The 15,508-nt window shown below is 39.4% G+C and overlaps 1 protein-coding gene across 2 annotated transcripts in view; it reads left to right on the top strand.

The window, feature by feature from the left end:
• The window catches only part of TBC1D14 (TBC1 domain family member 14), a 61,586-nt gene that overhangs the window by 35,237 nt on the left and 10,841 nt on the right, over nucleotides 1–15,508 (top strand). For both annotated transcript variants that reach the window (XM_063457747.1, XM_063457748.1), the window contains 2 exons: nucleotides 7,153–7,235; nucleotides 10,967–11,084. In XM_063457747.1, the coding sequence (XP_063313817.1) occupies nucleotides 7,153–7,235; nucleotides 10,967–11,084 (201 nt within the window). The remainder of the gene's footprint in view (nucleotides 1–7,152; nucleotides 7,236–10,966; nucleotides 11,085–15,508) is intronic.

The raw sequence follows: 15,508 nt of genomic DNA, 5'->3' as shown, positions 1-15,508 counted from the left end.
TCTCTGTGGAACTACCAATAGTTTCTGGGCATGGGCAGCCGCCTTTTCCTTTCCCATGAAGCTGTTTTGTGGTACATTATTTCTTCTGTTCATTCCGGTTTCCAATAAAATTTTCTTTGTTTTTGGTTTTTTGAATTGCCACCTTTTGTCACAGGTTTTCCCAATAAATCCAAGAAAAATCCCTAAAAAGCTCAGCACAAGTGAATCGGTGAAGGTGCTCTTGCAATGCAGAGTCCTCACCATGGCCTCCCAGCTCAATGTGCTCCATGCTGACACTACATTTCTATCTGCTACATATCCCCAGCTCATGTGCAGTGCATTGCATTGCTCAAACAAGCAAATTCCAGTTCTGTTCCTTCTTGGCCCCCCATCTCATGATGCGGCAAGTAGATCCTGACATCATTAGTACATCAGGAGTTAAGACAATGTCCTATTTATATACCACCTTTTCCAAGTCATTACCTCTTGGTGTCCGTGTAATGATGTACCATGTACGGTGTATTATATATGCACAGTTGCACACTCCTATGTGATAAGCCCTGACGCCTGCTCCACACTCAGAGCTAAACTGCAAGTGAAAACTAAAAAGTAATAGGACAGAGATTCTCCTTATGGTCTGTAGTTTACTGCATGTTATATTATAAACTAGCAGTCTGTCTGCTAGACCAAGGGAATACAATGTTACCAGGTCATCTATCATTTAGATTTGCAATAGCTGGAAAACTTTCATGTGAACTCTGATGTGAACCTTGATAAAATTGCAGGAATGAGATTGGGGAGTACAGACAGCAGGATGTAAAATGGAAGAACTATGCTTCCTGGCTGAGTTTCATGATTTGTTTTTAATAAACACAGCTAATGATTATCCAGATTGCTTTCAAAATGAACTTCATTAAAAAATTTTTTTATACACTACAGGACTAAAATGTGTTTATGGCAGTGTTCATGTATATATGGATATGCTTATTCAGAAGTCCCTAATATGCAGATGCGTATTAGGGACTTTAACTTGTGGCTTGGTAAATGGTGCCGGGAGCAAGGATTTGGCTTCATTTCTCATGGTAGCTCTATTTAGAATAGAAATAAACTGTACAAAAAAAGATGGTTTGCATCTTTCTCCAAAGGGAACAAATGTTCTCAGTGAGCGGTTCAGAAGTGTTGTTGCTAGGATGTATTTGAACTAGGAAGGGGGGACAAAAGGGCTATAAAACATCAATCCAATTGCCCCCCAAAACAAGGACAGAAGGTAACTGTAACTTAGCTTAGAGTCATGTCTACAAATGCTTGCAGTTTAGGGAATAAGATCCATGAACTTGTGGCAATAATGGCAACTGATAATGTAGATTTAGTCGCTGTTACTGAGACATTGTATAATGAGAAAAATGACTGGGACATAGCAATACCGGGGTACTCTCTATATAGAAAAGACAGGGAAGGCAAGTAACGGGGAGGGTGGCTCTGTATGTGAAGGATAGCATAAAATCTAGCCTAATATAAGTTAGTGAGGTGAACATAGAGTCTGTTTGGGTTACGTTAGAATTTGGTAATCCCACAGTAACTCGTCTAGGTGTGATTTTATAGGCCCCCCAGGACAAATGGAAGAGCTAGATAATCTACTAGTTGAGGAAATGGCTTAAATGAAAATGAAGGGCCAAGTTATTATCATGGGTGACTTTTAATCATCTGGATGTGAACTGGAAAACCAAAACAGCGGCTTGTGCCAGGAGCACATATATTCTAAAATCCCTACCAGGATTGCTTCTAAAACAAGTCGTTGAGGAGCCAACTCGTAAAGAGGCCATTCTAGATTTAGTGTTAACAAATGGAGATTTGGTATCTTATATTATTGTAGGTGAAAGTTTAGGATCCAGTGATCATCAGTCAGTATGGTTTAATATAAGAACAGTGACTGAGTCACACCACACAAAAACAAAAGTTTTCAATTTTATAAAAACAGACTTTTCTAAAATCAGAATATGCGTAAAGGAGTCCTTGTCAGACTGGAGCATATAAATTGAGTTCAAGAGAAATAGGACTATTTAAAAGTTGCACTACTGAAAGCAACAGAAAATTGCATTAGGCTTTCAGGAAGAGCAGAAAAAAACACACGGTGGTACTCCGCAGATGTGGCCAAAATAGTAAAAAAACAAAGTTAACATTTAGTAATTAGAAGTGAGGAAGACAGACAGATCTATAAGATTAGGCAGAAAGAGGCTAAGCAAGTCATAAGAGCTTCAAAATCCCACACAGAAGAAAAAATGGCACAGTCCGTAAAAAAAAAAAGGGGGGACAAAACAAGTAAAACAAGGATTAGTTAGATTAAAAACAAAAGAATGAAGGTATGTAGAAGAGGCTAGAGGTCTAGCTGACTACCTCAATGAATATTTTTGTTCAGTATTTACAGATGAAAATGAAGGAGAGGGACTTCAGGTCAGAAAAATGAGAAATGTGTCATTTGTTACATGTGAGTTTACAGAGGCTGAAGTTCTATTTCAACTGTCAAAAGTAAAGATAAAGAAGTCGATGGGGCCTGATGCGATAAACCCAAAGTTATTAAAAGAACTTTGTGATGTACTAGCAAAACCATTAACATATTTATTTAACCGATCATTGTTAACAGGAGTTGTCCCAGAAGATTGGAAGATTGTGCCCATTCACAAGAAAGGTAATAGGGAGGAGTCGGGCAACTATAGGCCAGTAAGCCTTACTTCAGTAGTGGGTAAAGTAATGGAAACCATGTTAAAGGATAGGATTGTTGAACATCTAAAAACACATGGATTTCAAGATCAGAGACAACATGGGTTTACTTCAGGGAGATCATGCCAAACTAATCTTATTTTTTTTTTTGGGTAACTAAAATTATAGATCAGGGTGGTGCAGTAGACATTGCTTACCTAGATTTCAGTAAGGCTTTTGACACTGTTGCACATAGAAGGCTTATCAATAAACTACAATCTTTGAGTTTGGATTCCAATATTGTTGAATGGGTAAGGCAGTGGCTGGGTGACAGGCAACAGAGGATTGTAGTCAACGGAGTATATTCGAAGCATGGGCTTGTCAGCAGTGGGGTACCTCAGGGATCTGTACTTGGACCCATTCTCTTTCATATTTGTATTAGTGTTATTGCGGAGGGTCTTGATGGTAAGGTATTATTATTGCCATTTATATAGCGCCAACAGATTCCGTAGCGCTTTACAATATTTTGAGAGGGGGGGATGTAACAATAAATAGGACAATTACAAGAAAACTTACAGGAATAATAGGTTGAAGAGGACCCTACTCAAATGAGCTTACAGTCTATAGGAGGTGGGGTATTAGAAACATTAGGATAGGAAATATCAAGTAGGAGTGAAGCAGAGCTGGAGGAGAGAGCAAAGCACTATCCCATAGGAGAGCAAGAGACAGGTATGTAAGGGAGAGATTACTCTGGGAGGCCATAAGCTTTCCTAAAGAGATGGGTTTTAAGGCACTTCTTAAATGATTGAAGACTAGGGGAGAGTCTGATGGCAGTAGGCAAGTTATTCCATAGGAGAGGAGCCGCCCGTGAGAGCTCCTGCAAGCGTGAGTTGGCCGTACGGGTGCGAGCAGCGGTCAGGAGGTGGTCGCGGGCAGAGCGGAGGGTACGAGGAGGGGCATACCTATGGATCAGTGAAGAGATATAAGAGGGGCTGGAATTGTTCAGTGCTTTAAATGTATGGGTGAGCACTTTGAATTGACTCCTATAGGATACAGGGAGCCAATGTAAGGACTGGCAGAGGGGCGAGGTGTGAGAGGACCGACTGGATAGGAAAATCAGTCTAGCTGCAGCATTCATTACAGACTGTAGCGGGGCAGTACGGCTTTTGGGGAGACCAATCAGGAGAGGGTTACAGTAATCCATGCGGGAAATTACTAGTGCATGGACAAGCTCCTTGGTAGCATCTTGCGTAAGAAAGGGGCGGATGCGGGCTATGTTTTTGAGTTGGAACCTACAGGACTTGGCAACAAACTGGATGTGAGACACAAAGGTGAGACCAGAGTCAAGTATGACGCCAAGACAGCGCGCTTGTAGGGATGGACTTATGTGGATATCACTGACTTGAAGGGAGAGTGAGAGAGGAGGATCAGTATTAGGAGGAGGAAAGACAAGGAGTTCAGTTTTAGAGAGGTTAAGTTTGAGAAAGCGTGACGACATCCAGTCAGAGATGGAAGAGAGGCAAGCAGTGACACGTTGCAGGACGGCCGGGGAGAGGTCCGGTGAGGAGAGGTATATCTGAGTGTCATCAGCGTACAGGTGGTAGTTGAATCCAAAAGAGGCAATAAGTTTTCCAAGAGAGGCAGTATAAAGAGAAAATAGAAGGGGACCAAGGACAGAGCCTTGGGGAACTCCAACCGAGACAGGGCGAGGGGAGGAGGTATCCTTGGAAAAGGAGACACTAAATGAGCACACACTATTATATTTTAATGTAATAATCATTTCATCAAGTTTTGGAATGAAACTGATTTTTTTTTTTTTAACTGAATATGTAAAAAACAAAATTGGTAACAAATGCCTTCCGCTAGTATCTGCCAGGATCTTTTAGCCATATACATACATCTTGGGTCAGACAGTTATTTAAAACCGACAATTATTCTTTGTGGTCTTCTCTACTTCACTCTTTCCACAAAAGCAGAGCAATTTATATTTAGCATTTAAAAATATATATTTGTTTTACTTTAATCTGCATTGTCTTACTTTTTTGTTTTTTGTTTTGTTTGTTTTTCAATTTTTTTTTCCATTTAGTATTCTCTTAATCTGTTGTTGGCCTTTCTGTATTACGGAACAAAAGTATTAATTCATACAGAAGAATGGGTGTCCATGATGTACACCGATCGCCACAATATATTAGGCAACAAGTGAACAGTCAGTTCTTGAATTTCATGTGTTTGAAAGCAGAAAAACTGGGCAAGTGAAAAGTTCTGAGTGACTTTTTTGACCGGGTACAGATAGTGATGGCAAGGCGACTGGGTCAGAGCATCTCCAAATTGTAAAGTCTCTTGTGTGGTGTTAACGCAATGCAGTGGTTAGTATCCAACAAAAGTGGTGCACGGAAGGACAACTGGTGAATTGGCGTAAGAATCATGGGTGCCCAAGACTTATTCAAGCTCTTTGGGAGTGAAGGCTAGCCCGCCTGGGCTAATCACACAGATGTGCTACTGTAGCTCAAGTTACTGAAAAACTTAATGTTACTTTGACACGTTCATTCCAACTATAGAATGTTGCAGACCACGTATACCCCTTTGTGGCAGTGATGTTCACTGATGGCAGTAGCCTCTTTCAGCAAGATAATGCAACCGTGCCACACTTTGTCATGTTCCTCCAATCCTTTCTGAACAATTTTTCAAGAGTTTAAGGTGTTGCCATGGCCTTCACATTCCCCTTATCATAATCCGATTGAGCATCTGTGGGATGTGCTGGAACAGCAAATCTGATCCATGGAGACCCCACCTTGCAACTAGCAGGACTTAAAGGATCTGCTGCTAATGTCTTGTTTCCAGATGACACAGAACATGTACAGAGGTCTAGTGAAGTCAATGCTTTGAGGCATCATCTGTTTTAGCAGCATGAGGGGAACCAACATGATATTGGGCAGGTAGTTTTTAATGTTGTGGCTGATCAGTGCAGCAGCAGAACAAAAGTCTGCACAGTGGCTAATACACTTGGGCTTTTGCGGAACAGGGGCCCCTTGCACATTGGCAGCCTGGGAGGAAGTAAGAGCCAATTACTTCCTCCCACTTTCTTATAGAGAGCGGAGGAGGAGAAGGTGGCGGCTCAGGGAGTGGGGTGGGGTGGGGGGGGGGGGGGGGAGAACAAGGAAAGAGCCTGCTCCAGACCCACACTCCCATTAGCCTCAGCCAGCAAGCCACTCTCCGACACACAAAAGTTATGCTAACAGAAAAGTGGCTGCAGATCTAAAAATGACGTGTGTGTGTGTGTGTGTGTGTGTACATGTGTGTCAAAATTGTATGCAAACACCTATACTACATACAAATGTACACCCACATTTATAAGGCAACACTACATACAAACACACCCCTGTAATAAAACGCTAAAATTATATGCAAACATGTGAAATTGGTATATCCCCAGCTGGCATACGATCATGGGAGTTGTACGACTGATAGGGATCTACCCCTTGCCACTCGTATGCCAGAAGGGGGTACACATTTTTTTCTTACACCAGGGCCCTCTGTACATTAGTTCCTCCACTGAATCCGTGTTTAACTGCTGTGCTACCTCATGCGTGACAGATCAAAGAAGGCATATGATCACACGTTTGCCGCAAACCTATCATGATCTGCACTGCGGGACCCTATGCTGCAAAGGGAATGGAGTATTAACAAATCTATTTGACTTTTTTCTACTTTTGTGTTAGTGTCTGTAATTTGAAGTGCGGCATTGTAATGGTAGATTAGCCAACATTCCGCTTGATTGAATACTGCTTACTCTTTGCAAAAATAGACTTGTCCTTTATCCTAACTCTCAATTCTGTTTGCAGTCATTCTGTACATTCAGACAATAGCCCAGTGGACATAATGTTATAGCACTGAATAAAGAAGGGTAAAAAAAAAAAAATCTTTGGATTGAATAAAACATTTTTTTTAAAGACCATGTTATATTTTTAATAAGTTATTTTTATTTATTTTTAATTTTGCATTTAACCGATGTATACTTTTCAGTCCTTTTTGCATGTTACAAAGTTGACATTTTCTAGTAAAATGTAATAAGAGGTGATAACATTAAAATAAATGGCCAGCACGACAATTTGAACTGTCGGGCATTTAACTGCAGGATATTAATGTTGTGTGGCATTGATTAGATTGAACTATATAAACATAAGATTGAATTGCTTTTAAAAGTGGTTTGACAGAATCTTCGATGAATAATAGAATTTTTCCGCTTGGCTTGGTAACTTCCTGCGAAATCCAGTTGTCATAGACATATCTATGCCATGACTTGGTTCTAAAACTGCTATGGGGGGCATACCTATTGAACGTTGGTGCTGTAAAAGATCGCCGATGGTTAAAAAAAAAAAAAATACTTGTGATTTATTTATTTTTTTGCCGCCAAACATGAACATCCTATAGAATTTTAGCAATCTCCTAACAGTAGAATCTTCTTAACCTTTTCAGGAACCTTCCAGCAAAATCGGCTGAAGAAGCCCAGAAACACAGACAGGAATATGAAGAGATGGTGGCCCAGGCTAAACGGAGAGGTAATACAAAAAGGTTCCTTGTAATTCTTGCATACTGTGTTCTAGAGCAATCTAAATAGTGTCAGTAGGACCTACATGAAATGATCCAAATGCATGTATAGGACAGATCCTGCATGGGGAACACCAAATAAAAAGGGATCACCCACTCAAAAAATTAATTTTATATATATATATATATATATATATATATATTTTTTTATTTTTTTTATTTCTTTATCTTAAAATGCATTCACAGGGGATTAAAGGAGGGACCATCATACCAGTGAACCAGGACCCACTAGTGTTTTGAGTTTTGTGCGCTGGCACTTAACCGGAAGCTAATTAAATGATGCCTAAAACCATTAAATGATGCTTAACTTATATTAGAGGTAAATTAGCTCTTAGACATCTTGCTTGGGAAAAGAAATTGAGGTGCCCTTTGAGTCGGATCAAATTTTGGCAGTATAGATGCATTATGGAACCACACAGAGCACACTGAAAGGCAATTAGAATTTTGTTAATGCTTTTATTGGCGCTCTCTGAGCCTTGCTCTCGAGGGACCTATATAACAGAAGATAGAATTTAATCCCCCTTAAGGACTTTTCACTTAATTATCTGGTATAGTCTGAAAATAATAGGGATCACATTTCCTGTACAGCAAGATCCCAGAATTGTAATCAATACATTTATATTCTTCAATTAAAGGAACACTATAGTGTAAGGAACACAAACATGTATTCCTGACACTGTAACTCTTAAACTATTTAAGTTCCCTGCTCCCTTAGATCGCAGTATAAAAGTGTTTTAAATTATTAAAGACAAACAAACTCGTTTTCCTGGCACTATAGGTCCCCCACACCCTCAGGGTCCCACTCCCGCTGGGCTGAAGGGGTTAAAACCTCTTCAGCTACTTACCTTTCTCCAGCGCCGGGCTCACTCAGCGTTGGGGGAACTCTCCTCCCTCTGCCGACGTCAGCTTTCCTATGGACATCCAGCGTCTTCTCACAGTGATTTTCACAGTGAGAATCGCGGAAGCGCCTCTAGCGGCTGTCGGTGAGACAGCCACTAGAGGCTGGATTAACCCTGAGTGAAACATAGCAGTTTCTCTGAAACTGTTATGTTTTCAGCTGCAGGGTTAAGAGTAGTGAGAGTTGGCACCCAGACCACTTCACTTCGTTTTTTTCCCCCACACTGCAGCAGTCTCTCCCCGGTTGGCTCCGCATGTGGAGCGTTCAGTATCTCAGAGTGTGGAAATGCTCAACGCCAGTTCAGGAAGCACCTCTAGGACTAGGAAGCACCTTTAGTGGCCGACTGAGTGGCTGCCACTAGCGGTGTAACTAGGCAGCAATGTAAACCCTTTTCTTGGAAGGCAGGGTTTACAGTGCTCAGCCTGCAGGGACATGCTACAAACACCAGAACCACGGCATTAATATATAGTCTTTATCTTAAACACCCTTTCTAAAATGCCTTTAGCCAGTTGAGAAGTCATATGTATTTGTCTGGAATAGTCTACCAGCACTGTTGTGATATTGTACCTTGGCTATTGTCAAGCGTGGCCTAGAAGGAAAAATCCATACCTTTTTAGATTTCGCATGCTTCCACATAATCAAATATATTTCATTAAAATAATCTGTTTTCTTTAATATGGCTTAAAGTGCTACTGCCCTACACTTGGGGTCACTTTTAAAGATCATGAAATTGTATCTTACTATTTTGCAATGCAAACTAAGTGTGAAATTATTTTTTATTTATTTATAATCCTTGCTGGGCTTCACTGCTTTATATAGTCACAAAGACTGTCTATGGGTCGTGCAAGAATGATTACCTAACACAAATTACGTGGGCTTATCCCACAGCTCTAGGTTAGGGTGCACCAAGTGTCAAGGGATTGTGGGGATTAGCAGGACAGCAGCATGTATAGTAGTACCATACAGTCCATGGCTTCTGCTTTGTGGAGGAAATCTGCTGGTAGCTTTGGAAATGCACTTTTCTTCTACATTCATATATATTTCATAATGTTTTTTTACCTAGTAGCTGTGCAAGAGAATTTTATTTTATTTTGTCTGTTGCATTTATGTAATTCATGATTTAGTATTTCACTTCTGGTCACATAGTGCCTTGTACCTTTAAAGCTCGAGGGGTTCACTGATGTGAGATGGTTGAGAAAGGTTTGTTTGAGCTGAAGGGCTGCCCTGGGTGGCTACCATAAAGGTATGCTAACACACCTTTTGCGTGTCTGTTCTATTGTGTAGGCAACAATCAGGGAAGTATATCTTTTATTTTATACACTTGCTGGGGATTTCACATCTATACCTATAGCGTATGACATGTGGATAACTTGTTTACTTTAACTTCTTGACTGCCGCACCTTTGTGCATAGTTCAGCATATGTCAATCTGTGCCACGTGTGGTACCTCTGACACAGTCAGAGACACGTGAATGTATTAATATGCATTTACTTTAATTTAGCAAGGAATAATTATCATGGTAATCTGGTTTAAAGATAAGTTTTTAGTGTTCCTGAAAAGAATTGGAGATATCTGTCCACTTTGTCTTTATGGTCCAACACTTTTACTTTTACATAATGTCGCCCTAAGCTTGCGGTCATGATTTTTTATTTTTTTGCAGCTCTTAGAATAACCGTAGAGGAATTCCGTTTTGTACTTTTAATACATGTTCTGTAGGACTAGACTATAAAAGGGAATAAGACCCACAATGTTATTCACTAAAGTGAGAATACGGAGTGAATATAAAGTTAATTTCAAACTCGAGGAAAAAAAAGTCTAACTGGATAAATTCTAAGTTAGCTATGCCATCAGTTTGGTCAGTAAAGTTGTTGTTTTTTTTTTCACTGGCATTGATGATGATGTGTATTCACGCCTATAAAAAAGTGTTCCTGTCCTAATACACAGGAATTTTGGTTTAAATAGAAATTGAGCAGAATAAAAACAAAACCTATGGACGTAGGCAGTAATCTTGCTTTTTTTGAGGGGTGGGGGACTCTTGGTATCCCCACCATTTTCTGTAAGCGGTGTCTGTAGGTTATAGAAATATATTTTACTGCCAAAACAGCCTTTTGTTTTCCTCTTTGTATTCCTGTTGTGATTAAAGTGTTGTGGTTTTGTGGAAATTTTGGAAATCCACCTAATGTTAGAGGAAGTGGATGCACACAAACCACATTAGCATTACCTTGTGAATTACCTGTACTGATAGTGCGGTTCTTCCTGTTTTCTACAAACGTGAGTGAAACTCACAGAGAATGTCTTTATCTTTTACAGTCTGCACTAGTTCGGGTTTTTTTTGTTTTTTTTTTAATGTGAAAAAATATGGGATGTAAAAGTCTATGTTGCATGCACACTTATGGGCTATTCTGGAATGCTAAGCTTTTCTATAACTGAACTCACGGTTATGTTAGGTTTTAGTGTGTATTATGTGCTAGCAATATAAATTTGTTCTGCATTTTATCGCTTGGCTTCAATGAGCATTTTGTTAGTTTGCCCTTTTTCTATTAATTAAAGTAGATTTGCCTTGGAATCCTTTGAAGGTACAAGCAGTGTAGGTGTTATTTCCATAGGTTTTGCCCAATGTCTCACTGCACACTATGCTGCCGTGGTAAAATGGCATCTAACATTTAAACCAAATAACTGTAAATTATTAGCACAAACTACAACCATTGCAAGCTGTTGTCAATTTTGATTCTGCTAAGCATTTATGTTGTAGAGCGGTTCACTGTCATATTTGTATCCATGCAGAATTCAAAGAAGCTCAACGGAGAAAAAAGCAACTGCAAGAAAGGTGTAAGTTGGAGGAGAGCATTGGGAACGCAGCATTAACCTGGAACAATGAAATCCTGCCCAACTGGGAAACCACGTGAGTAAACATCGGTGATCTTAAAGGAACACTCCAAGCTCCATCACCACTACAGCCCATTGTAGTGGTCATGGTGTGTGACATAGCCTGACATCCACCAGAGTAATCTGTCAAATCATTCCTCACCTCCTTTTACCAGCTTCTTGAGCAAAAACCCCTTTACTTTTTGTTTCCATTTGTCATTCTGTTACTTTGTATTGCAGCACATGTGTTTAGATGTCTTCAAATTTAATTAATCTTGTGCGTTTTGTACATTTGTGATGAATGCAATTTTTTTTTTAATTTGACAATTTTTATTTTGCAATAAAGAGGTAGGGAAAGAGGGTACAGAAGGCAAGAGGGGGTCGGTTATGTCAAAGAAAAAAAAAAATTTGTCGCACGAAATGACATGGTTACAGTTGAATAACACGGGCATAATACCGAGACAAGATAATACAAGATAATACAGGATAATACATTATAATACAGAGACCCGATGGCCCAGCATGCCCGAAATACTCAAGGCTTCATAACATCATAACTTTGGCATGTGTTCATGGGCAATGTACATTCACATCGTATCTGATATAACTTGGGCGTACGGGTCAACACTACTTATGTAGTATGTGTTGTTCAACGAAAGGGTAAGGGTGGTCGGGTCAGGGGTCGAAGCAAGGGTAATATGCGTGTGTGTGGAACGAGTTGTTGTGGTGGTGTATGTGTAGCAGGGCGTGTGTGTGGTGTAGGCATGTATGTGTGGCACAGGTACGTAGGTAAGTAGGTAAGGAAGTGAGTGAGTGAGTGCAAGCCAGCCAAAGTGAGTATAGTGTCTTTCGTATTACCTCCAATCAGGGAGGTGTGTCATCCAGGTCAGGTAGCGTGTTGTTGTCGGTTCAGTTTGCTTTATTGCTATCCCATATGGTCCACGCTGTGGCCCAATAGGAGTCGTTCTGTCTTGGTTTCCGTGCTGCAATTTCATAAGTCTTGGTTGTTTCCACAGCTGCGATGCATTGGTGGATCGTTGGAGCAGTTGTTTGTTTCCATTGTCTACTTATGACGGTGAGGGCCGCCATGCAGATGTGATATAACAGATATTTGGTATGAGTGTGAGGTGTCTGAGGGAGCAGAAGTAGCAGGAACAGTTCTGAAAGTAGGGATATGTGCATGTGGGTGCACCGTATTGCTAGGTCCCGGACTTGTGACCAGTATTGCTTTAGAAGTGGGCATTGCCACCATATGTGTATGAAGGTGCCGTGGTCCCCCTGGCAGCACCAGCATGTGTCAGGTGTGTTAGGGTTGTTGCCCCCCTCTTCTTGCGGTAGCTGTCCCATATGGAGAGGGTTAGTGCAGTTGTTGGTAGCAATTCTGACGGTTTGGGTCGTTGGTTCACCGGCAGCCAGGCTAGAGTAGGGAGCGAGAGACCCCGGCATGGGCTCTCTCAATTTCAACCCATGTCAAGGGGATCCTGTGTTGGGAAGCCACGATAATTGGGGCAATCTGCGCCGCCTTGTAGTATCTTTTTATGTCTGGCAGGCCCATCCCGCCTTGAGCATAAGTTTTAGACATCGTGCTTAGAGCCACTCTTGGTTTTTTATAGTCCCATATGTATTCGTTTATGGTACGTTGTAGATCCTCTAAGTATTTGTTGGAGACTTTTAGAGGGAGCGTGCGGAACAAGTATTGGATTTTAGGTAGGATCACCATCTTGACTGAAGCTATCTGGCCAGTCCAGGATACATATTTGCCCTTCCAGCTATGCAGTAGAGCTCTAATTTCTGTGAGGCGTTTGGTGTAGTTTGCTAAGAATTTAATGTGATCATGTTTCCAATCGTAGTGGAAATTGGCTTCGAGGGTAGTCATTTCCTGGATCGGGACATTAATGCCTAGGGCGAGGGTTTTAGAGATGTTCAATTTATAGTAGGAGCAGGCGCTAAATCGGGAAAGGATTTTGTGGAAATTGGGTAGAGATATGTGCGGTTATTCCAAGGTAAGTAGGATATCATCCGCAAACCAGGACAATTTGTATTCCCGGCTCTTGGCTTTAACGCCATGTATATTTGGGTCATCCCGTATCAGTTGGGTGAGGGGTTCCAGTGATAAAATGTAAAGTAGTGGGGATAGGGGGCATCCTTGTCTGGAGATGAATGCTAATTTTAACACCTAGAATTTAACCTGCTGGGTTACGAATTTTCACACACTTTTCATTCCATGCCCACAATTGATAAATGTAGAAAATTGAAGTTGTACAATATGATCAGATTTCGCCATGGTTTTTATTATGTGTGATAATAGGATTTTATTATTATTTAGATTACTTTTTATTGACTGGTGCCTTACTCTTTTTGACAATTTTTAAGAGGATTGCCATCTGTATTTGTGTTTTTTGCACATTAAAAAAGACAATTTTTTTTTTGTCTTTTTTAACCCCTTCAGGACCGCTGACGGTTCAGGACCGTCAGCGGTAAAACGTGCGTTTGGACCGCTGACGGTCCTGAACCGTCATAACGGTTTTGGGCTACTTACCTGATCGCCGTCGGTCCCACGGCGGCGATCAGCTCTCCTCCCGGTCCAGGGGGACTGCCTGTCTGCCCGGGCAGTCCCCCCTCGGCAGATCAGGACCCCACGGCCATGTGATCACTCGATCACATGACCGCAATAGGAGTCTTTGTATCTGCCTGCAGGGGGACTGTCTGTGCTGACAGGCAGTCTCCCTGCAAGTGAAAAATCTGAAATAAAGTTAAAAAAAAAAACAATCAGTGTAAAAAAAATTATAATATGTGTATATATATATGATATATATACATGTATTATATCTATATATATAATATATGTATATGTATCATATATATAATGTCACACTAAGTGTATTTTTATATTTATATATACGTATATTAATATAAAAATACACTTATATTTAAATTACACACGAATATATACAATATATATAATAACTATATATATGGTATATATATATTATTATAAAATACAAATAATATGTTAATAAAAATAAATAACAAAAAATAAAAATAATTTTTAATAATTAAAAAAAAATTATATATATATATTCAATTTTATTCTAACAGTATTTTGATATTGATATATATATATTTATATCAAAATACACTTAGAATGTAATGATATATATATCTATGTATAAATAAATAAATAAAAATAATACGAAATATACATATGTCCACATACAAAATTACATTAATAATTTCATAAATATACACGTAGACGTCAAATATATAAATATGTATATATATTAAAATTCTACGTGCATATTTATGTAATATTTTTACCTAATTAAGTAATTTTAATGATTGCAATTTGAGGGACCTGCCTGCCAACCCAGGCCAAAAGTCCAGATAATTTAATTTGCTAGCACTGTGCTTAACCCTGTAACTTTCTATGACACCCTAAACCCTGTACATGGGGGTACTGTTTTACTCGGGAGACTTCGCTGAACACAAATATTAGTGTTTCAAAACAGTAAAACATATCACAGCGATGATATTGTCAGTGAAAGTGAAGTTTTTTGCATTTTTCACACACAAACAGCACTTTCACTGAGGATATTATTGCTGTGATACATTTTACTGTTCTGATACACTAATATTTGTGTTCAGCGAAGTCTCCTGAGTATAACAGTACCCCACATGTAGAGGTTTTATAGTGTTTGTGAAAGTTACAGGGTCAAATATAAGGCTTGATTTTTTTTATTGAAATTTGTCAGATTGGTTAGGTTGCCTTTGACAGCGTATGGTAGCCAAGGAATGAGAATTAGCCCCATGATGGCATACCATTTACAAAAGAAGACAACCCAAGGTATTGCAAATGGAGTATGTTCAGCCTTTTTTAGTAGCCACTTAGTCACAAACACCGGCCAAAGTTAGCGGTTTTTGCATTTTTAACACACAAACAAATATAAATGCTAACTTTGGCCAGTGTTTGTGACTAGGTGGCTACTAAAAAAGACTGGACATACCCCATTTTAAATACCCTGGGTTGTCTACTTTAAAAAATATGTACATGTTAGGTGTGTTTCGGGGATTTATGACAGATAACGGTGTAACAATGTCACTATTGATACATTTAAAATATATATATATTGAAACAGCAATTTCCTACTTGTATTTATAGGCCTATAACTTGCAAAAAAAAGCAATAAAGCATGTAAACACTGGGTGTTTTTAAACTCGGGACAAAATTTTGAATCTATTTAGCAGTTTTTTTCATTAGCTTTTGTAGATAAGTAAAAGATTTTTCAAGTAAAAGTCCAAAAACATGTTTTTTTTTTTTATTTTTCACCATATTTCATTATTTTTTTTAAATACAATATATGACATAATATAAATACTGGTATGTAAAGAAAGCCCTTCTTGTCTTGAAAAAAACAATATATAACTTGTATGGGAACCGTAAATGAGAGAGCGGAAAATTAC

This window comes from Pelobates fuscus, chromosome 6 (assembly GCF_036172605.1).
Source record: "Pelobates fuscus isolate aPelFus1 chromosome 6, aPelFus1.pri, whole genome shotgun sequence".
In the NCBI taxonomy this organism is placed as follows: Eukaryota; Metazoa; Chordata; class Amphibia; order Anura; family Pelobatidae; genus Pelobates; species Pelobates fuscus.
The sequence above is the reverse complement of the archived record's forward strand: the minus strand, read 5'-3'. Positions and strand labels throughout refer to the sequence as shown.